A 24,899-nucleotide genomic window follows, 5' to 3' on the forward strand; every position below is an offset into this window, starting at 1 on the left:
AGATACGTTTTTTTAAGTAAAGGTTTAATTACTGCAACTCTAAAAACCTGTGGTACATATCCTAAGCTTAGGGATAGGTTGATTTGGTCCAGTATTGTCGTGCCAATAAGAGAAAGAACATTTTTGAATAGTGGAGTCGGGATGGGGTCTAACATACATGTGGTTGACTTAGCTCTATTGACGAGTGAAGTCAGCTCAGGGAGGTCTATAGGATCAAAACAGTCTAGAGTCAAGTCAGAGCCTATGGAAGTCGCTAAAGCTGAAGAAACGCCTACAACCGGCTGGTTGATTTCTTCTCTAATTCTCATGATTTTACTGTTGAAGAAGCTCATAAAGTCCTCACTACTGAGAGCTGCAGGAATGCACGGCTCCACAGAGCTGTGACTCTTTGTCAGCCTGGCTACAGTGCTGAACAGAAAACGTGGGTTACTTTTGTTATCTTCTATCAACGTTGAATAATAAGCTGTTCTGGCTTTGTGAATGGCTTTTTTATATACTATTAGGATATCTTTCCATTCACGATAGGAGTCTACAGACTTACAAGAGTACCACTTCCTTTCCATTGTACACACGTTTTGTTTCAACATGTGGATATCTGAATTATACCAGGGAGTTAAGCTCCTGTGGTTGGAAACCCTTCTTCCCAAAGGAGCAACTGCATCTAAAGCTGAATGCAGCAAATCAGCAGTGTTACTAGCAAGAAAATCAACATCAGAGGTAGAACCCAGGTTCTACTGGCCTCGTCTACTTCACTATTTTGCACTATCGTAATATAAGCGATGCCCTCCTTAAATTTAGCAATAGCTTCTGTGGCAGGGTGGAGTAGCTGCAGCCACTCAGGCTGACGGGACACAGGTGTGTCCCGTCAGCCTCTCCACCCTGCCAACCTTGATAAGGACTGGGAGGCTGCTGCTGTTGGAGAGGCTGAAGCTGAAGCACGTGTGTCCTGTGTGTTGGGTCAAATAAAAGGTTTCTGCACAAAACTCCGTGTCTCTCCATCCTGTCGGTCGGGCCCCCGTGGCACTCACACTGCTACAGCTTCATTGAACAAACATCTGCTAAAATAATACCTCCTATTTTGCGCTTCAACATCGACAATATTAAATGCAAATGTTATTAAATAGTGGTCGGATAAGAGGGAGTTTACAGACATTGGATAGATGTTTGATGATGGTAACTTGCCAGCACTACATAATTAGTTGTCTAACGTTGTCTGACACTGCAACCCGTATCCAACCAAGCACCAACTTCAATGTGTCAGCTGGGAATGATCCGACCATCAATCAAGCGGAGCGGCTTCGTCGCTACCAAAGTCACTAAAACATGTTGACAGATTTGAGCGCAGTGTACCACATAAAACTGATTCGAGGTCAGTAAGCACAACAAGAGTTCATACATATAAAGCGCCCCGGATTATAGGGCTCACTGCCGGTTTTTGAGAAAAATTAAGGATTTTAAGTGCGTCTTATAGTGCGAAAAATACACACATAAATAAAACATAGTGATGTGTTATGCTCTTTAATGTGCGACGGGAGGAAAGGATTCTGGGATAATCCACTTGGTCCCGTCTCCTGTGGTCTTCCAGGCCTTTCGGTTCTGTTGACTTCCCCAGTTCTTCCTTTTTTTTTTAAGATCGTACCAAACTCTTGATTTGTATCAAGACCTCTGTGGACTTCATATTATATGCTGAAGGGAGAAAAATATGTTTTGTGTCCTGAAATGCCCTGAATTCCCAAAACACAGTCTGCACCTGCTGTTTATTAACAAATGTAACTGTAATATGTGGCTTGTTCACACGGGACTGAGTTCCCGTGGGAAGCGACTTGGTGTGAGAGCTCGCGTAGGGGTGAAGGGGCCCTTTTCCCCCCCTCACCAGCTAGGAAAGTTATAAAGACGGGACAGCCGGAAGTTCAAGCAGAGTCAGCTGCAGGTTTTGTGCACGATGCCCAGCCGGGGTATTTTTGGCCACTCTGTTTGGACTGTTCGGCTCTCCAGTCTTCTGTGTCGAGGTAAGAGTATTATAAGGCCTAGCCCTGTTTAATTGTCAGTGATATTGCTCTACCATTTGTGGGGGATAACTTGACACATTTATCCTAGCAAAAGAGCAATTGTGTGTGTGTCTTCTATGCAATGCTTGCTTTTCTTGTGGTAATAAAGGTATTCATATATCATTATAGCAAGCGTGTGTGTGTGTGTGTGATTCATTTTGTGCCGCCGACCACTCTCGAGCCTTAATTGATTTTCTCCCAAAACATATGCCAACTCAGCACCTGATATCAGAACCTTATTCTCCTTCCTATGTATGATGGTGAGGATGATGAGGGTGATGATGATGTGTCTATGTGTGCAGTTGGCTGGTGTGACAGATGAAGATGCAGGAGATGGGGTAAGATGAAAACATGCAATGTGTATACAAGTTTTAAAGACATCCATGTTTAATGTCTTATCTATTTAAGAAATAAACAGAATGATTCAGGAACCCGTTCTCTTAAACCTAAAGAGGATTCTACTTGGTATCATTGCAGACATCTTATCTGTTCAGTAAGGAGAGAGTAACACTGACTGGTGCTTGTAGAGTCATTTTGGTCTTTTGGTAGTTGATATAGATTATTAAACGGGCTGTTACTGTCTAACCAATTCACGTATCGACCTCTGATACGATCATTGTGTTTTCTGTTTGTACCTTAATGAAAAACAGAAAAGGGCTGAAAGACAAAACACACAGAAGTCAAAAGTCACTTAAACAGCCCGGTGGCGACTTCCCTCGATTTTCTCTTTTCCACAATGGTGGTTCCTCAGGTGGACAAGCTGAATCTGTTGGTCTTGACAAACGCAAGTCAAGCGTAGTTGAGCTGACAGGGGTTTATTTGCAGCAGTCCCAGTAGTGCTTTACTTCTGCTGCAGATGCACGATGCTGACATGACTGACGTTCCTTTATCCGGGTGCATTTGCAAGGCTCTGGCCGGCTGCTGGCAGACCGACCGCTCCGCTTCTGCAGAATCATGGACGCTTAGCACCCGAGACCACACGGTTTATAGAAATACAACAGGTTTGTCATCTCACCTGACACGTGAAACTATACTCAAGTTGTGACAAAATCAGGCTGTTTTTGTTCAACAGGCCAGATTACCAGTCCACCACATCCAATTTGGAAAAGGCAAATACAGTAATAAGATAAGATACCGGTAATCCTTTATTACTCCCTCAATGGGGAAACTCACGTGTTAGCAGCAGTACACTTAACATACACACACACACACACGCATGCGGGGAAGGGGGTAAAAAGGTAAAAAAGTAAAAGATATATATAATTACAAAATATGGACAATATATACATTGCAGTGGAGATAAAAGATAAAAAATATAAGATCAAAAAAATAGTGCAAAGGAAAGAAAAACTGCAAAAAAGCAGGTAGAATGAGTGTGAGGTAGACAGGTATTGCATGGATATTGCACATATGATTATTGCACATCTAGTTATTGCACATGTTATTATTGTCCGTTAACTACTGAGAGCAGGCCTGGTTATACAGTCTGATGGCAGCAGGGAGGAAGGACCTGCGATACCTCTCAGTGACGCATCGCGGGTGACGAAGCCAGTAGCTGATGGATCTCTCCAGGGCTCTGACCGTCTCATGAAGGGGGTGGGAGACATTGTCCATGATGGATGACAGCTTTGCCACCATCCTCCTCTCCCCCACCACTTCCACAGGATCGAGACTGCAGCCCAGGACAGAGCCGGCTTCCCTCGTTTTTCGCGGGGGTTACGTTCCAAAAAGAACCCGTGATAAGTGAAATCCGCAAAGTACCAACTTTTTTTTTTTTTTTACAATTATTATACAAGGCTTCAAATTTCAGAGATCAGCCCCACCCCACCACGACCCGAGTAATTGGATTTGAACGGGAGAAAATGAAAAATGCATCCAGACTCGCTCTGTAGCGTCTTTTTCTCCTAAAGCTGCGGTGCAGGTCTGTTTTTTCCAGAGAAGAACATAGTTATGGGTCGTTGTTGTCGCTCTTTTTTCTTCTGGGCAAAAAGATTCTTCTAAACCGACACCATGGATTATATCTGAGACTGTAATGAACGATTCATCAAAGGGTCCCGTTCTTGAGCTGCTGCTGAAGCTCATTGGTCATTTTCAGCATTGTTGCTAAGCAACCAACGTTATTGACACAGGAAGTGAAGAAGCGGGGAGACTGTTCAGCCAATCAGAATGCAGAACACGATGCACAATGCAAATCTGTGAAGCAGCGAGACGGTGAAAGGTAAACCACGTTTATAGCGAAAGATTACTGTATAGCGGTGGTGTTTTATTTGAATCAGGGCGGCTGAGTTGTTGGTCCTTTGCAGACGGCTGTTCTGGGACCTCCCCGCATACGTGGACCGCCCGAGGCAGAGGAGCAACAGCAAACACTCCCCAGAGTACAGAACAGAGATGCATCAATGACAGACATGACACTGAATCAGTCGGACTTTAAGGGGGTGTGGTGGCGCGGGCTGCTAAGAGGCCGGCAGAAAAGGCAGCAAATGTAGGAAGAGTGATGGCGTTTGAATACGGCACACTGTACTGATTTATTTAGTTATTTCTTTTTTGTTGGCTTTATCTCGAACAACAAAAAATCACCATCAAATTAAAAGTGTCAAAATATATATAAAAAAAAACAACAATTTAGCAGTCTCATGTTTCAACGTTTCCCCACTTTCTACTTTTATTGTTGGCTTTGTTTCGAACAACAAGAAATCACCATCAAATTAAAAGCGTCAAAATATCAAAAAAGGCAAAAGAATTTAACAGTCTCATCCAGAAATAAAGAACAGCAAAATAATGTGTTGGAGAGGGAACAGGAGGAAGCAGAACGCTGATTTAGTCCTGTCCCTTCCTCACAATATCATATCATATGCCAGAGAAAATATAAAAATTAGAAATTAAAATAAAATAATATAAGAAAAGAAAGAAAAGACAAAATAATAACAAAAATAAATAAATACAACACAAACAATTAATAAACAAAGATCAAGGCATAATTAAACTAGCCTCCTACAATATCCTAAACTCAAAAATGTAATTTCCAGTCACTTCTCTGATGATCCATGACCAGCCATGAATGCAGGGAGTTACATTTGTATCGTATTTGATGTATCACATAAGGAACAGAATAATAATAAAATAAATACATACAGAAGGTAAATTAAGTTCTTTAGGGGTCCTTATTTTTATATTTGTCAAGAATGTTTTTCTTGTATGTGTTTTTAAACTGTATAGAGTTTTGTTTGATTTCTTCATCAAGAACCTTCCACAAAGTTTCCCCACAGACTGATATGCACATGCTTTTAAGAGCAGTACGTACACAAGGTTGTTTAAAATTTAATTTTCCTCTTAGATTATATTTTTCTCCTTCATCTTGAAACATTCTTTGAATGTTTTTCAAGCAGTGCATTATTTCTTGCTTTTACCAGTAGAACAAGGGAAATAGATGATATACTGGTACTGACGTCAAGCCATGGACGGACAAAGTGGGGTATTTCAGTTCTGTTATCTGGATAAGACTTACCCTGCATGCACCATATCACAAATAGAGTTTTCATGCAGCCGGTTGAACTACTTTATTGGAAATAGGTAAAAAAAACAACAACTGATGTATTGATGGTGATTCATCAGAGATACTGTCATACTTGAGTTTAAATGACTATCATTGACAGCAGTTTGGGTGAAATTCGATGTGAAGTTTGATTCATCTTTAACCATTAGCTGATAAAATGTTCATGTTCTGCAGAGTTCCATTGGTTTGTGTACTTTATTTCTGCTGTCGCTGCTTAATGTGGACCATTGAAACAACTGCGTGGGTACAACCCTTGAGAGGACATGACGCAAAGGAAAAAACATTTGGGCCCTTGGCATTTTTATCGTCCTTCTCTGTGGTAATAAGCGCGGTTACGTTTATTTTTATCTGCTGGGAGATTGTCGTTTATGTTATCTACGGAACTTTTAGTTCCCATTGGGATCAAAGTGCCTTTTGCCTGAAGAAAGTTATTCATGAGATTCCAGCGATTATTAGACAGGCTGTGTACATTATCATTTCTTTACATGACTGTTCCCTAGTTTACATTAATACTGAATGAGCTTTATTGCTGTAGGAAAGATATATGGTCAATATACATATATTTGCACCACCAAGGGCTTGGTGTCGTCCAAATGACTTCTATGGCTTAGTGGCGTCAATAACTGCAAACAATTTGATTTTCATCCCCTTGATTTACACACAAGTGCTTTCTTTGCTTTTTTAATTTCTTGTTTATGGATTGCGTACTTTATTTGGTGCAGCTATCATTAATAGGGAACTATGTCATTCATGAGGCGCTCTGGGTTTTTCTTCTTCAAGTGTAAATGACAACATTTGCTAACACCGAGTCACGCTTTTTTTGAAATGCCATAACTTTATTATCTTTATGCTGTTTTGTTTTATGCTTTATTCTGCCCACAGGAACTATTTGATGCAGCGGAACGCGAAGCAGTTAAGCAGCAGCTGCTGACATGAAAGATAACTGGGGAAACAGAGATGAGGTACAATCGATCAAAAAGGGAAAGTGGGTACTAAGTCATCTGAGAGTATTTAGGTGCTCAGCAGTCCACACTGGGAAAAACAGGTGTAAAAAGTTGAGGTATGCACCCAGCCAAGATGACTCCCAGTGGCGTCAATTCAGTCAGAGCTAAGGTATGGCAAGGTTACGAGTCACATAACTTAACTAGAGTATCAATCAACATGCCCAGCAAACTCATCACAGACGTCTATGTAGCTTATCTGCATGGTAAGGGAAATTGGAACTTTTTCAAATGCAGTCTCACTCACATCCTGCTAACATAACTACGAACACTACACTTTAACAACGTGTTAATTACGCAATACGCATCCGTTTTCTGCACCATGGACGGCAGAGTTAGAGAGCAGAAATCTCCCAGTTTAACTCAAAACAGTTAAAGTCCAAATGCAAAGAGGAGAGGGAGGGAGCAGAACTTTTGTAAGTTAGTTACACTGCAAGGAGCGCTAAAAACAAGATTGATAGCGACCACTGTCGTCAGGGATGCTGGGACATCACATTTCAAGATATGAGGGGGGGTGGGGGGGGTACAAGTGTTGGGAAAGATAATACCTAGTGAAATCGATCATGTTCTGATTTGCATTTGTAGTTAGTTTATATGTATTAAATAATAGAATAGTCAACGTCAAGAATAGTCACGAATAGACAGTAATTCCATTAATGTATTTAAAAAACAAACATTTACATTTCCCTCTGAAGCCAAGGTGGAGGCTGCCGTACCTTGCCATACCCAATTGACGCCCCTGATGACTCCAGAACCCTTAGTGAGGTGAAGAAGAAGCCAAGAGTAACAGATAAAGACTTGAAGAACCACTGGAACTGGCTAACATCTCTGTCCAAGAGTCTGTTACATGTAAGTCATTGAACAGACTTATGAAATAAAGCCATGGAGGAAGTCACTGCTCTCCAAAATAAAACTATGTGCCTGAGTTTTCCCTAAAGAACACCTTGGGACACAAGAACACTGGGAAAAGTTTTTGTGGACTGATGAATCAGAAACTGAAATATTTGAAAGGCTACTTAGAGTTATGAAAGCCCCAAAAAGGCCACCGCGTGCCACCCTCCAAACATTATCCCATGGTGAAGCATGGTAGAGACGCTATCATGATTTGAGCTTCCTGAACCTAAAGAATGAAGAAAATGAAAAAATGACTCCAGAGAAGGAGCCGACTGGTCAGAGCCCTGACCACAGCCTCATGGAGATGCTGTGAAATAACCTCGAGAGAGATCTCCACATCAGAAATCCTAGAAATGTGTCTGAGCTGAAGCATCTAGAGAGAACTGGTCAAACCTGCCTGACGAACGTTGTTCAGGTCTGACCCAGAGCTTCAGGGAGCTTCGGCCAGCCTTTAACTTTGACAGTTCGCTTGCTTTTTCCTCCAACATTGTGATTTTCAGTGGGTGTGTTCAATAAAAACACCTGATCTGCGTCCGAAATTCCATCCTTCCACCCTAATGAGCAGCAAAAACAGTATATGAGATATTTTAGTGTGTCCGAAACATTAGTACGTACACGATAGTATGTACTATCCATACTCATTCTGGAGAAATTTATTAGTATGGATTGATGGACACTATCTAAGCAGAAACTTCCCACAATGCAATGCAGCGGTGTTTGGTTGCTAAGTGCTGCAGATACTTAGCAACCAACAAAAATGGAGGATAACGCTACCGGTACCGAGCAAAGCTGCAGCAGCAGCACCATCACGCTACAATTCAATGTGAGGAATTAGGTGTGATTTCACTTTGTTTCCATAAGATATTAATCAGATGAGTTAATCATTTATCACATTATTCTTATTCTTCTTCTGTTTCTCGTTAGAAGTTGAAGAGGTACGAATAAAACCACACAGCGCTTGCTTGGGCCAGGATAAAGGGGAAAGAGCGGTGCTGCTACTGCTGCTGTGACAGGAGTTGTTACCATGGAAACAACTCCCCCTCCCAACGGCAGGAAGTGCCGTGTGGCTCTGAGTAGTACGTCCCAAATAATGCATACTACTGATATTTACTCAAAAGTGTGCCGAACTTAAGTGTACTTTTGGAGTATATAGTGTTTAGTATGGCATTTCGGACGCACCGCAGGAATTCTAACTGTCTGAGTGTTATCAGCTTCTGCACCTTGTGTTTGCCTGTTATGACTTGGAGGAAGATGAGGTCACATTTCATGGCAAATCAATGCAAGAAACCAAAACTGCAAAGGTTGCACACTTTTTCTTGCCAGAGTGAGCCGACACTTTGTTGTGACTGGAAACAAGTGATAAACGATGGTTCTAAAATTCAAATTTGGGGTACCGACTGTTGATTAAAAATGTAAAATGTTTTCAAGTGACTGGCGGTGGGTGTCCAACAAGCACAATGTCAGACTCGTTGAAATCGTTGAACATGACTCAAAAACACATTTGGGTGTGGGGACGGCAAGAACGTGGACACTCAAATGAAATCTAAAAAGGCCAAATAAAATGTAAAAGTCAGCTTTGAGCAGAGGAAAGCAGATTAAACACCGTATGACAGGGTTGTTACTGTCGCGAGGCTCGAATGTGGTTCACCTGTAAGTGTACTTTTGAATAAAAAACATCTGTTATTTATTCAAAAGACTGTACAACCAGGCCTGCTCACAGTAGTTAATGGACAATAACATGTGCAATAACGTATAATAACATGTGCAATATCTGTGCAATATCTGTCTACCTCACACAAATCCTAACTGCTTTTTTGCACTGTTTTTCTTTCTTTCCCGTACTGCACTACTTTTATTTTCATTTTAATGTATATACTGTTTATATTTCGTAATTACATATTTTTTACTTTTTCACCCTCCCCTGCATGTGTGTGTTGAGTTACTGCTGCTGCACAAAGTGAGTTTCCTCATTGAGGGAGAAATAAAGAATAATCTAATCTAATCTGTCAAATGAGTAAATGTAAAGAGTCCGAGCTTCTTAAGATCAGCGTTTGTGTTCATCATGTGGAGACCTTGACGCTTTGTGAGTTTGTATTGAATGTGAACCCAATCCATCCGTGTTCCCACTCAGAGGCATGTGCAGTGTTGTGCAAGTTCATACTTCTCATGAACTAGTTCAAAGTTCAGTTCACATAGTTTAAAAATGAACAGTTCACGTTCATAGTTCACCATTTTCACTTTGATCTAGTTCAAATTAAGTTCATTTCAATATTTTTAGGTGAGAAGTACGAATGAAACGCCCCCCTATCTTAAAACTGTTCACTTATACAATCATGTTTTGTCCTAGTGGCTTTTCAACTTTACTCAGAGGCTGTAAATCTCCAACAATGTAGTCCATTATCAGTTTGTCTACCTCAGCGGTCGGCAACCCAAAATGTTGAAAGAGCCGTATTGGACCAAAAACACAAAAAACAAATATGTCTGGAGCCGCAAAAAATGAAACGTCTTGTATAAGCCTTAGAATGAAGGCAAATGGTGAAAGGCGAAATGTTGAGAAAAAAGTCGAAATTTTGAGAAAAAAGTCGAACTGTCAAGATTAATGTTGAAGTACAATTTCGAGAAAAAAGTCGAAATGTCGAGATTAAAAAAGAAAGGAAAAAGGAAGAAAAAAAGGAAAATAGAAAAAAAAGAGAAAAAAAGGAAAAAAAGAGAAAAAAAAGAAAAAAAAGAAGAAAAAAAGGTCAAACATTTTTGAAAAAGCTCCAGGGAGCCAATAGGGCGGTGCTAAAGAGCCGCAAGCGGGTTGCTGACCCCTGGTCTACCTGTTGCAGGTAAATCAATTCAATTTTTTTTTTCAATTCAATTTTATTTATATAGCGTCTAATACAACAGAGTTGTCTCTAGACGCTTTCCAGAGACCCATACCCAGAACATGACCCCCGAGCAATTATTACATAAACAATGGCAGGTAAAAACTCCCCTAGTGGGAGAAAAACCTTAAGCCAAACAGTGGCAAGAAAAACTCCCCTTTAGGAGGGAAGAAACCTTGAGCAGGACCAGGCTCATCAGGGGGGACCCTCCTGCCGAGGGCCAGACTGGTGGGTCAGGGACGGCAACAACACAGCAGGCAGGTGGAAGCAGCAACGGGAATCCTCCCCCTGAAGGAGCAGCAGTGGGACTGGGGTCGTTTGGGGCTGTTGGGTCTTCTTCGTCTTTCTTGATGACTTTTTTTGATTATCAAGGACTTGCAGATATTTTCTCACACTGGACGGATGCTTTAACTCCAGTTCGTGATCCGCATAATGAACAAGGTCACGTTCTTTATTTGCAAATATGTTGCGTTCAGTTCAACGTTCTCACAGAAATGAACACGTTCATTTGAACTCGTTCATGCCCAACCCTGCTGCTGCGTGACCTCTGACCTCTGACAGAGACTAACTAAACAGGGAAGGTTGTATGTCACATTTTCAGCAGTCCACCCAACTCACCTGAGTAGGTATTTGTGCCCGCAGAACGTTCTGCTCTGTTTCCATGGCGATGCCGGAGGCGGTGGTGGCCGACTGCGGGCTCTGCTTGCCTGTCGCTGGACTGGCCATCCCGGGCTGACTGACGTCCGTTTTCTGATCTGATCCGTTCCCAAAGGCCGAGATGGCATTTTCTGTAACACAAAAAAAAAAACAACCTTCAATCGCGAGTGATCAGGTTGCTTAGCAACAGCCTTCAGTCCGAACCACGACACAAATATACGAGACGCTACCTGTCTGAATAGTACGAATGGAAATATATTCACTCTATTCTGCTCACAGGATGTAAAACATAAGCATCGGCTGAGAAAAGTAAACATGCAGACCTGTGAAAAAGTTTAATTCAGACATTTCATAATGTACACATCTTAAAGTCTCTGTGCACCAACGTGGAACGTACTGTATGCTATTCAATCCCGAGGTACAGACTCAACTATATCCTTCTTGAGAGACACAAAACACTGCTGCTCTCATTCTTCTACAAAACTCTCCTCCACTATACAGGACAAAGAAGATGTATGTGAGCGTGATTCATTTCTTTATGTTAAAAGTAAACAAACTGGGGACGCTTGTCAAGTGTGCCTGGTTCATGGGCACGTGGACACATTCATTTTAATTACATAGATCTCAGAGGGAAGAGAGGAAGTAAGATACAATCTGATCCCCACAACGGTAAATTAGAGTTGTTCAATGAGAATGCTGGTCATCGTGTAAAACGATGGATAACCCATCTCTTGTCTTTGGGTTTCCTGGCCAGCTCACCTGGACAGCCGTGGGGCGGCATTAAAGGGAAGCAGCAAAACATCTCTGAAACACAGGACACTTGATTCTTCTCCAACCTTTCTGTTGCTTCTTAACGTCAAGGCTGCCTGTGACATCCGTCTCAGCTGCTGTCAGAGGCCAACGATTGCAGTAATGTGGCTTTTCAATATATGTGTACAATGTACATACTGTATCTTAGCAATTTTACCTTGACTTTTTCCCTTTGAAAACCTTTGAATGTGTAGTGGAGGGGGAACTTGAATACATAGCAACAATAAACCCAATTATGTTACCTATGAAATGAAAGAAAATATTTCTTCTATCTGCTGTAATCCTGCAGTCAACCAATAGGCGCCATTCGGCCCGAACGGTGCCTATTGGTCAATCTGCTTGAATGTCAGTGTAGCAGGGCGAGTGCTACCGGGGCCGACCGAAGGATGGAGAGACACAGAGTTTCGTGCAGACCCTTTTTTATTTAACGCAAATCACCCGCCACACGTGCCCAAGCACCGCATCACACATCAGCATGCCAGCAGCTCCTCCGGACCCTTTGCTGCTGTCCAGCTCTGCCTTATAAAGGCAGGCAGGGTGGAGAGCGGCAGCCACTCAGGCGGATGGGACACAGGTGCGCGTGTCCCATCAACCTCTCCACCCTGCCACAGTCAGTGATTGGACAGTCCTCACCCTACTCTCCGCCTCCCAAAGTACGGCAACACCACGGACATATTCCTGCTGGCTCCCGTACCAGAGGGGGGGTGTCGGAGGCAGGAGCTTCATGTGAGGCAGAGCACAGGGGGGAGGGAGTTTGTGTGGGGAGTAGTTGTCTTTTTTTTTTTTAAAACTCAAGATCGTAGACCCTAGCTTTAAGGTTCCACGTTAAACCAACGCAGAGCCTACGCGCTAGTTGATACTTTGTTTAGCTTCCCGCTTTTCCGGTCACAGTGAATCAAAGAGATAAGGACAACTATTGTGCAAAAAACCAAAACAACCCCAAAAAAAACAAACAAATCACACACGCACAAAGAAAAGAGCGCTGAAAGTTCACGACTGCTTCACGAACTGGAACCAGAAATGCGTTGCTACCAAGCAAACCAATCACAGCCCTCTTGGTCTGCGTTGGGTCTGCGTCACCTCGACGCGTAGTTACAATTTTTGGGAGCTGCACGTCAGGCTACGGCGTAGGCTACGGCGTAGGCTACGGAGAGACTCCCGCGTAGGCATAGGCTCTGCGTTGATTTAACGCAGAACCTTAATTCAGCCTTAAGAAGAGACAACAGGTGGCAACAAGACTCAAAAAGTGAAATAAGTTCAAATTTAACTTGGCTGTTTTTTTAAGCAAAGTTAGGAAGAAGCATCAACTGCCCTGCTTGACAAACGTGGCTCTGACGAGTTTCCATCAACAATAAAAATGATAAGAAAGTGTGTGTTCACAAAATAGTGTCATAAGCTTGTGCCACGTCACTTATAAATGATGCAGTCAGTCAGCTAAAAGTCATCCGTCAACTTTGTCAAGCACAGCTTGCTGTTAAAAAAAAATGGTGGTAAGATGTCTATTTAGACCAGGGGTCGGCAACCCAAAATGTTGAAAGACCCATATTGGACCAAAAAAACAAATATGTCTGGAGCCGCAAAAAATTAAAAGTCTTGTATAAGCCTTAGAATGAAGGCAAATGGTGAAAGGCGAAATGTCGAGAAAAAAGTAGAAATGTCGAGATTAATGTTGGAGTACAATTTCGAGAAAAAAGTCGAAATGTTGAGAAAAAAGACGAAATGTTGAGATTAAAAAGGAAAGGAAAAAGGAAGAAAAAAAGAAAGAAGAAAAAAGAAGAAAAGAGAAGAAAAAAAGAGAAAAAAAGTAAAAAAAAGTAAAAAAAAGAGAAAAAAAGTAAAAAAAAGTTCAAACATTTTTGAAAAAGCTCCAGGAGCCACTAGGGCGGCTCTAGAGCCGCGGGTTGCCGACCCCTGATTTAGAAGGAGAAATATATCAAATAAAATTTCAACGAAGAGCACCAACACCTCACACCATCAGCTGGGTCTGTAATCTGGAGGCCTCCATCCCCTCAAACAGCTCTCCAGCTCTGGAAAGGGGGACAAATATTGAAGCTGATATTATTCTTCTCCTGGCAGGAGACCTTTTTTACTCAAAGAACCCGGTTTATTCAGCAGAGGGAAGAAATCTGAAGGGTCACTTTTAGTGAAAAGCTTTAAAGTGCACCGCAGGGACTAGCGTGCGCTAACATCTAACAACGGGGCAGCTGTCACAACACGGCACATGAAGGGCTGGATTTGATATTATCACAGTTTAAGTCTTCCTCGTGCTGCCAGAACAGCTCCGCCCAGCCAGAACATGACAAAGAACATGTGAGCGGCAGCAGATCCTCTCGTCCCGCGGGTCGTGGGGTCGTGGGGTCGTGGGGTCGGGGTCTGGACGGGCTGGAGTCGCTCTCAACTGTGATTTCCAGCCACATCTTTGGCCTCGAAATGCACAACCTCTTGTAATTAATGATAATATTGTTCGTAGTATTGTAGTATTGTGTGCTCGTTGTGTGTTTCCATGTGTTTTTCACGTTTTAGACTAGCAGCTGATGTCAACCGAACGCCACCCCAACCCCCTTCACCTTCACATTTAAAAAAAATAAATAAATACAAAAAAAAAAAAAAATATATATATATATATATATATATATATATATATATATATATATATATATATATATATATATATATATATATATATATATGAATAAAATAAATATATATGATATATTAAAATATATATGATACATATTATATATTCAAAATGCATATATGCCTTAGGACCATTAATATATATTCAGACAAAATATATATTTTATTCATATATATATATATATATATATATATATAAAATGATATATATATGATATATATTATATATTAGAAATGCATATATATATGCCTTAGGTTTTTACCAACATGGTATTAACCATTAATATATATGCAGACAAAAAAAAATGGTTCTCTTTAAATCCACTCATTGCAAAAACTCATTACACTTAAAACAGTCATTAACAGAAAAATCACTTATTTGAATATTTTCACCTTTTTCAATTAAATTTTCACTTGAAATAAGTAGAAAAATCTGCCAGTGGGACAAGATTTATCTTCTCATTACAACCAAAAAAATCTTGTTCCACTGGCAGATTTTTGAAACTTATTTTAAGTGAAAATCGACTTGAAACAGGTGAAAATTGTTGTTTTTTTTCCAGTGATGAGTCTTGTTTTAAGTGTAATGAGATTTTTTTGACTAAAAATGAGACATTTTAACTAGAAATAAGACAAATATTCTTGTTAAGATTTTGAGTTTTTGCAATGCTTGTTTTCATTTCCACTTGAAGCTTTGGCTGCACATATTCACTTGTCCAGTGCCAGTTTCTGCTTCTGGAGGAGGTGTGGAGGAGTTAACGTCTGGCCTCAGGTGCAGAGTTCAGCCAACCCTGATACCCGAGTGAGCAAATACCTTTGAGTTCTAAGGTCTGCAATCCCTCCGCTGTCGAGCTTTATACTTTAAATTCATGCCTTGTGTTAGCTATAATTAGGACGAAAGTTACACAGGCAACGTTTAATTTCATGCACAATGATTGATTTTAAACTAAGATCAAAATGTCATGAATTATGCTGCAGGACTTGCATATATATATATTCACTGGGTGGAAACCAAGGACACACACCCTCAGACGCTCTCAACCCAGCAGGATTGTCTCTTTAGTAAAACACGAGCATCTCAAAGAGTCACGAGCTGCAGAGCGCAGGACACCGGAAGTCCTTTACCACACTCTCCAAAAGAGAAAAATGGAAACTGCTCGGATCTTTTTCAAATGTTAAAAATGGACAAGCCTGCTAGATGGAGGAAATGACCAGAGAGGGAAAACATATTTCACAAAAGACAGCTCCAGACTGACTTGCAGACTGAGGGGGGGTTAACAAACCATTGTGGCTGGTTGTTGCTAGAGAAGAAGAAGAAAGAGACGACACCATTTATGGCGCTTTTCCACTAGTACCTACTCAGCCCGACCCGACTTGCCTCAGTTTGCCGCTTTCCCACCAGGGGTCTAACGTGCAGAGTAGATACTTTTCTGTAACTATTCTGCCGAGGTTCTAAGCGGCTGAGTCGGCTGTATCTGACATCATCACACTACAGGCCACCGATTGGTCGGGGGTTGGAGTCAGACGTCTGAGTCAGGAGGAGGAAATCAGAGAAAGAGACTCTGACGGATTCTGGTTCATTTTATTCAACCAGCAATGTCACAAAAGTCTGTTTCATGATCCAACTCTGAGGTGCAGATGTTCATAAACCTGGTGCTGAGGAGAGAATTAAAAAGGGATCTAGACGGGAGATAAGGAACGACCAGATCCACCAGGAGCTCTGTCTCTTCATAGCTGCTCACGACTCCAGCTGACTTTTCAGCAGCACCGAGACAAACTGACAAAAAAAAAAAGCGTTGCCGCTTGAAGATTCTCTCACTCTCATTTTTTTACTTGATATCGAACACAAGCCAAAGACCCAGCAGCACATATATCATCTCCTCCAGGTTCTACATCTTTAGTGTTGTTGTCTTCTTCATTTAGATCACACAATCAAATACCTAACAACAACTTCGCTCCAACCCTCCTGCTTCCTCCGTTGAAGAGAAACAAGGGCGAGTGGAGTGGAGTCGGGCTGAGTAGGTACTAGTGGAAAAACTCCATTACAGTTTACATCTGCAGCCCAGCAGAACAGATGTATGCCGTCGATCACGCGAGAGCACGGTTGCCTCGGTGACCTCTGCATGCTGCTCACGGTCCGGCCTGCTGTAAATGTGCAGTGATGAAGGTATTAATGCAGCTCTACAGCAGCCCAGCCGTGGCTGGATGGATTCAGATCTGCCAGCCTGCATCAGCAGCGCTCAGCAACAGTTCTGTCATCACCTGCTGCCACGGCCCGCAGCTATTTGTGAAATCATGACTTACCTTTCCTCACTGGAAGTAGGCACATTGTGTAGAATGCACTATAAATTAATGTAGAAGGGTGTAATGTGCAAATGCTATAAACCCATGTTTTATTCACCACAGAACACAGGAAACAAAACGCTGAAGCCGAAGAAATGCAAACATCTGATGGAAGGAAAAGAAGTCATTTTGAATCTGATGGCAGCAAGATGTGTCAAAAAATTGTGACTTTTCACAAAAAGCAGCATTTGTTTTGCAGTTTTGGGGGTTTTGGGAGACAAGATTTCTCCAGATTCTCAGTGTTTGGTTGAGGAACATTACTCTGATATTGTTTCGCCATTTCTAGATGCAGTTTTTGGCAGTTTGGTGACCTCATTCTAGCTTTACTTCAGAGACTCTGACTCCAAGATGTGATATGTATACCAAATCATGTCACTATTGATCACAACTGACCTGATCGTCTGCACGGTGTTCCTGCAGGAGTTTCTGGATCATTACCACTCACCTTTCCAGCCAATTGTTCATGTCACAGCTTTTTTGAGATGTGTCGCTGCCATGAAATTTGATCAGATCTAAGGAAGAGTATTAGGGCCATGCAGGAGAAAAAATATTTGAGAGGGGAAGATTTTATTTTATTGTGCACTTCGAGAAAAAATGTGAAATGTCGAGATTAATGTTGAAATACAATTTCGAAAAAAAGTCGAAATGTCAAGAAAAAAGTTGAAATGTTGAGAAAAAAGGCAAAATTTTGCCTTTTTTCTCGACATTTCAACTTTTTTCTCGAAGTGCATAATGAAAAAAAATCTGCCTCCTCTAAAATATTATTTTTCTTTTTCTCCTGACTGGTTCTAATACTCTTCTGTACAGATCTCATGAAATGGTACACTTTTTTACTTTCAACATCCAACTATCTTCTTCCGCTCATCCGTTGCCGGTCGCGGGGGCAGGAGTCTCAACAGGGATGCCCAGACTTCCTTCACCCCAGACACTTCCTCCAGCTCTTCCTCCAGCTCCTCCGAGGGGAGTCTGAGACATTCCCAGGCCAGCCGAGAGACATAGTCTCTCGGGTCTCTCGGGTCTTCCCCGGGGTCTCCTCCCGGTGGGACATGCCTGGAACACCTCCCTAGGGAGGAGGGACATGCCTGGAACACCTCCCTAGGGAGGAGGGACATGCCTGGAACACCTGCCTAGGGAGGAGGGACATGCCTGGAACACCTCCCTAGGGAGGCGTCCAGGAGGATCCGGTACAGATGCCCAAGCCACCTCAGCTGACTCCTCTCAATGTGAAGGAGCAGCGACTCGACTCTGAGCTCCTCCCGGGTGACCCAACTCCTCACCCTATCTCTAAGGGAGCGTCCAGCCACCCTGCGGAGGAAACTCATCTCGGCCACTTGTATCCGCGATCTTGTCCTTTTGGTCACTATCCAAAATTCATGACCATAGGTGAAGGTAGGTGCGTAGATTGACCGGTAAATCGAGAGCTTCACCTTTCGACTCAGCTCCTTCTTCACCACGACGGTCCAGTAATCGACCGCATAACTGCGGACGCTGCACCGATCCGTCTGTCAATCTCCCGCTCCATCTTTCCCTCGCTCGTGAACAAGACCCCGAGATACTTGAACTTGTACACCTGAGGCAGGACTTCTCCACCCACCCGGAGAAGGCACGCCACCCTTTCCCGGTGGAGAACCATGGCCTCGGTTTTGGAGGTGCTGATTCTCATCCCTGCCGCGTCGCACTCGGCCGCAAACCGCCCCAGCACATGCTGAAGGTCCCGGTCCGATGAAGCCAACAGGACAACATCATCTGCAAAAAGCAGAGATGAAATCCTGAGGTTCCCGAACCGGATCCCCTCCGGCCCCTGGCTACGCCTAGAAATCCTGTCCATAAAAATTATGAACAGGACCATTTGATATGTTTTTATGTTCTTCTAGGATTAAAATATGGGTTTAAAATATTTGAAACAATTGAATACTTTTCATTTTACATTTTACCTGCATCCCACAGCATTTCTGAGCAGGTTTTACCGTGATCTTGGCAGCATGTTGAATTAACAAAATACTTTTTTGTTTATCAAGCTGCCTCTTATTAAAAAACGTACAAGTACTGCTGTTTATTACTTCAAAGTGATACAGCAGGGTTTAATCTGCTGCTGCCAGATTTTCACAACATTAACATGTATGTTTGCACAAACTAATGGGTGTTGATTGTGTTGACGGGGGAAAAAGCTGCATGTTTATTAGGACTGCAGGAAACAGAATCTGTAGACCTTCATGTCTTTAACAGCAGCAAAAGCAACAGATGTTAAGGTCTGCAGGTAATCCAATTAAGTGAACATGTGCGCCTGACGTTTTGTGTTGGAACAGTCACCTGTTGGCAGCAGATAAGGTATCACACCCCTGGCTGTCACACCCTGAGTGTTGGAGACAAACAACCGCTGTTCTAGATAAGTGCTGGCATGGAAATGTGGGACAGTGCAGAAGAAGCCATTTGAAACTCAAGTTATCCAAAAAAAGCAGTAACATTAGACTTTGATGTGTTGCCTGAAAATGGACGAAAGAGATTTTGGCGCCTTTTAGTTTTCATCTGTTAGTAAAGCTGAGATAAAGATCTCTGTGGATATCTAAACGGAGCGTTTTCAGGCGTGTAGCTATAACTCAGAGGAATATTATGTTATGTGCATTCTGCACAATGTACAAGTTACTGTCTGTGGGATTTATAGAGTTTTATAAACTCTACAAGAAACTAATTACATCAAGTTCTTGGATCTATTACATCTAGAGTGACTTATGATCATATGATCATTTATATTCTCTAAGCATTCATTTTCCTTCAGCTAATGGGCTACTGAACAGCAACTGCATTTGCATAAAAGTCCCATCAATTCAAATATTCTCAGATGAGGACATGAATAGGAAAACCATCAAGAAAAGTCCCCATTGGTCAAATAAATGGGAGTGTTTTTCCATGAAAATCATACCGTTATTTCATCGGTTCCACGCCAAAACCGCTCAGATTCCTGCAGCAACTCGCTGGTTATTAGTCAGAGGATTTCTAAGCCTTCAGAGGAGTATTGGGCTGTGACATACAAACATTGATTTCTCACAGGATCATAACAAATTGATCCATTCTCCTGAGATGGTTTGCCTTTGCAAACAAGATTTTGCAGAAATCAATGCAGAGCTCAGAGCTCTCACTCTCCTCCTGCACTGATGCAACGCCGACTTCATCAGCTGCTAGATAAAGACGAAGGAGTGGAACGTTGACGTGCGTGCTTCAACAACCCGCCCATCAGCTACCGTCCGCTGTGGAAAAGAAACATGTACATAACTAAAGAATGGGGGGATTTACAAATCAGTCAAATCAACTCAAATGCTGAAACTTTGTTTTTCTTCCTCACTTCACATCTACTTTTTACAAACACCTCACCAAATTTTGCACGCAAGCCAGGCCTGGCGATAAATGTGATATTTAATGGTTTGCATTAATGGGCGTGGCCTAATGGCTCAACAGCGCCCCCTAGAAAACTTTGTGCCTCAAGCCCCACAATACGGTTTGACGTACATGCATGAAAATGGGTACACACCTGTATCATTTCGGAACTTAAAGAAAAGTCTCTTGGCGCCATGGCCGAAACCGAACAGGAAGTCGGCCATTTTGAATTCATTGTGTAATTTTGCCGCAATTTATGCCATTTCTTCGGCCGTTTCTTCGTCCGAACCGTAACGTGCACCCAGGTGTGTTATACATCAAAATGTGCGTCTCCATCCTGCGACGATGGGCATTACTTTTCTCAGTCAAAAGCGTTACCGTGGCGACGATAGACGCCAAAAAGCGCGCCCCCCCTTCATCTGATTGGTCCATATTTGATAGTTCCTACTTTCTGCCATAACTTTTGAATGGTTTGACATAAAGACTAGTGGGTGGTGTCATCGGACTCGGTTTTGAGTCCTTGAACAAAATTGGTGACAATTAGCCCTGCCCCTTCTTCTGATTGGTCGATATTTGATAGTTCCTCCTTTCTGCCATAACTTTTGAATGGTTTGATATAGAGAGTTGTGGGTAGTTTCATCAGCTAAATGTCCAGGCCTGAAGAATCTACATCAAGTCATACAAGCTTCCACTGCAGCCTGAACGTGCACAAGGGTGCGAGGGCCCGTTCATCGCTGCTTGCAGCTTTAATTTCATCTTTTCTTTTGTCTCCTGGCACATCCCTCACCATTTTTCCAGGCCTGACATCGACGTCATGAACACCTGGGACATTGAGGACAATTCACGGTTCACTGTCCTGCCCAGTGACGCTCACCGCGCTTGGGATCGATCCAGAGACCTTCCACTTGGGAGGCAACAAAAACCAATGAAACATAATCAAAAATCAGTTTATACTGTCCAAAATCGATGACAACTTCACAGACGGGGAAAGCTGCCCAACCTGTCCGGGGTGCACCCCGACCTTTGGCCTGAGAGCTGGGAGAGACTCCAGCAGGCCCTCGCGACCCTGGATATGGATTTGATTTGATGGATCTGACTCAGGACCAGCCAAGAACTCAGTGTCCGAGTTTTCCAACTTAAATTGTTATAAAAAAGGTGGATCAGTACAATCTATTTTCAATCATGTTTCAACGTTTCCCCACTTTCTACTTTTATTGTTGGCTTTGTCTCGAACAACAAGAAATCACCATCAAATTAAAAGCGTCAAAATATCAAAACAGGCAAAAGAATTTAACAGTCTCATCCAGAAATAAAGAACAACAGCAAAATAATGTGTTGGAGAGGGAACAGGAGGAAGCAGAACGCTGATTTAGACCTGTTCCTTCCTCACTATATCATATCATATGCCATAGAAAATATAAAAATACTAAATTTATATAAGTAAGTAAGTTTAATAAGTAAAATAAGAAAAGAAAGAAAATAATAACAAAAAATAAATAAATACAACACAAACAATTAATCAAGGTATCAAGGCATAATTAAACTAGCCTCCTACAATATCCTAAACTCAAAAATGTAATTTCCAGTCACTTCTCTGATGATCCATGACCAGCCATGAATGCAGGAGTTACATTTGTATCATTTATGATGTATCACATAAGGAACAGAATAATAATAAAAGAAATACATACAGAAGGTAAATTGAGTTCTTTAGAGGTCCTTATTTTTATATTTGTCAAGAATTGATGTCTTGTATGTGTTTTTAAACTTTTGAGTCCAGTGTAATATTTTCAGGCGATTTTAGAGATAGATTTTTTAAATTGTTCAGGCTCGTCTAGTCATGAACATTTTTCTGTAATCCTTTTGTTGTTCGTTAGTAGCATTTGCTATTGTATTTACTGTCTTGTAAGAATACAAGACAATGCACTAAGTACCTGAGACGAGTTTCCTTTAGGGATCATAAAAGGTTTATCTTAGAACATCAGGATTCTAATCATACATTCATTCGTGCTAATAATTACCCATTTTTTTTGAATAGCAGTCAAATTACACCACATTGACCGGTTAAAAATGTAACTTCATTACTTTTTCTTTTTTTCTTTAATAGATCTTGCACTGCAAAAACTCAAAATCTTACCAAGAATATTTGTCTTATTTCTGGTTAAAATGTCTCATTTTTAGTCAAACAAATCTCATTACACTTAAAAAAAAGTGTCATTACCAGAAAAATAACTTGTTATTTGACAATTTTCACCTGTTTCAAGTAAATTTTCACTTGAAATAAGTAGAAAAATCTGCCAGTTGAACAAGATTTTTTTGCTTGTAATGAGAAGATAAATCTTGTCCCACTGGCAGATTTTTTTCTACTTATTTCAAGTGAAAATTTACTTGAAACAGGTGAAAATTGTCAAATAACAAGTTATTTTTCTGGTAATTACTCTTGTTTTAAGTGTAATGAGATTTTTTGACTAAAAATGAGACATTTGAACTAGAAATAAGACAAATATAGTTTTTGCAGTGTGCATGTTATGAAAACCAGCACGCTGGGCCGGCTCAGGCTGTGCACATGTCTGCACAAGGACGGCATGGCAGCAGCATGCTGATGGTGCGCTGGGTCAGAAGCCTCGCTGGGACAGGTGGGGAAGTGTTCCAGCGGACTCTGAGCATGCAGTTACTGCTCGGGAGCACGTAGCCGTCTCCTGGGAAGCTGAAGGATGAGAGTTGCACCTCCAGCTGTTCACCACCTGCCGCCATGCAGAGATGAAGTGCCAATTGATATATTCAGTGGTAAGCTGTTGTGACAGTTCCTTTGTAAATTGTGGGAACTTATTTGTTTTAGCACCTCGGCTCGTATCTCTTTGACTTCCAAGTCTTTTTCCTGAGAGATTTTTAAAAATCATAAATACAGATACAGTGGGGCAAAAACGTATTTAGTCAGACACCAGTTGTGCAAGTCGATAAGAGAGGCCTGTAATTTTCATCACAGGTATATCTCAACTATGACAGAATGAGACAGAATGGAAAAAGAAAAATCAAGAAAATCACATTATGTGATTTTTAAAGAATGTATTTGCAAATTATAGTGGGGAATAAGTTATATACTTTGATATATACCCTTTGTTGGCAATGACAGAGGTCAAACGTTTTCTGTAAGTCTTCATAAGTTTTTCCCACACTGTTGCTGGTATTTTGTCCCGTTCCTCCATGCAGGTCTCCTCTAGAGCAGTGATGTTTTGGGGCTGTCGCTGGGCAACACGGACTTTAACTCCCTCCAAAGATTTTCTATGGGGTTGAGATCTGGAGACTGGCTAGGCCACTCCAGGACCTTGAAATGTTTCTTACGAAGCCAATCCTTCGTTGCGGGCGGTGGATGTGTTGGGATCAATGTCCTGCTGAAAGACCCAGCCACGTTTCATCTTCAAGTCCTTTGATGATGGAAGGAGGTTTTCACTCAAAATCTCACCATACATGGCCCCGTTCATTCTTTTCCTACACGGATCAGTTGTCCTGGTCCCTTTGCAGAAAAACATCCCCCAAAGCATGATGTTTCCACCCCCGTGCTTCACAGTAGGTTTGGTGTTCTTTGGATGCAACTCTGCTCCAAAAATCCAAATGCTCTCTAGCAAACTTCAGACGGGCCTGGACATGTACTGTCTTCAGCAGGGGGAACGTCTGGCCCTGCATGATCTGAGTCCCTGATCGTAGTGTAGTGTGTTACTGATGGTTTCTTTGTTACTCTGGTCCCAGCTCTGCAGGTCATTCACTAGGTCCCCGTGTGGTTCTGGGATCTTTACTCACCGTTCTGGTGATCATTTTTACCCCACAGGGTGAGATCTTGATGGAGCCTCAGATCCAGGGAGATTATCAGTGTCTTGTGTGTCTTCCATTTTTTTTTTTTTTTTTGGGCTCTAGTGGCCCTTTATTGAGATGCAGACTGGAAAGGGGTAGAGAGAGAGAACGGGGAAGACACGCCGCAAAGGTGCGCGGGCTGGATTCGAACCCGCGACCGCTGCAGGAGGACTGTAGCCTCAGTATATGAGCCGCCGCTTAACCCACTGCGCCACCGAGCGTGTGTCTTCCATTTTCTAATAATTGCTTCCACAGTTGATTTCTTCACACCGAGCTGTTATCTACTGCAGATTCAGTCTTCCCAGCCTGGTGCAGGTGTACAATTTAGTTTCTCTGTCCTTTAACAGCTCTTTGGTCTTGGCCATAGTGGAGTTTAGAGTGTGACTGTTTGAGGTTGTGGACTGGTGTCTTTTATACTGATAACCAGTTAAAACAGGTGTCTTTTATACTGATAACCAGTTAAAACAGGTTTATTTTATACTGATAACCAGTTAAAACAGGTGCCATTAATAGTAAAGTAATGAGTAGGAGCCTCTTAAAGAGGAAGTTACATGTCTGTGAAAGCAGTAAATATATACAGACTTCATGTGAAAGTATGTAAATAACTGAATTTACCTTCTGTATGTATTTCTTTGATTATTATTCTGTTCCTTATGTGATACATCATATATGATACAAATGCAACTCCCTGCATTCATGGCTGGTTGTGTTGTATTTATTTATTTATTTTTATTATTTTGTCTTTTCTTTCTTTTCTTGTTTTAATTTTTAATTCTTTTTTTTCTGCTGCATATGATATGATATAGTGAGGAAGGGACAGGACTAAATAAGCGTTCTGCTTCCTCCTATTCCCTCTCCAACACATTAT

At 41.8% G+C, this 24,899-nt stretch overlaps 1 protein-coding gene across 1 annotated transcript in view; it reads right to left on the reverse strand.

The window, feature by feature from the left end:
* Positions 1–24,899, reverse strand: part of gfra4a (GDNF family receptor alpha 4a) — a 136,731-nt gene that overhangs the window by 2,459 nt on the left and 109,373 nt on the right. The window contains exon 7 of the mRNA XM_061744286.1: positions 10,985–11,154. Within this exon, the coding sequence (XP_061600270.1) occupies positions 10,985–11,154 (170 nt within the window). The remainder of the gene's footprint in view (positions 1–10,984; positions 11,155–24,899) is intronic.

The sequence above is a fragment of the Cololabis saira genome, chromosome 16 (assembly GCF_033807715.1).
Source record: "Cololabis saira isolate AMF1-May2022 chromosome 16, fColSai1.1, whole genome shotgun sequence".
In the NCBI taxonomy this organism is placed as follows: Eukaryota; Metazoa; Chordata; class Actinopteri; order Beloniformes; family Belonidae; genus Cololabis; species Cololabis saira.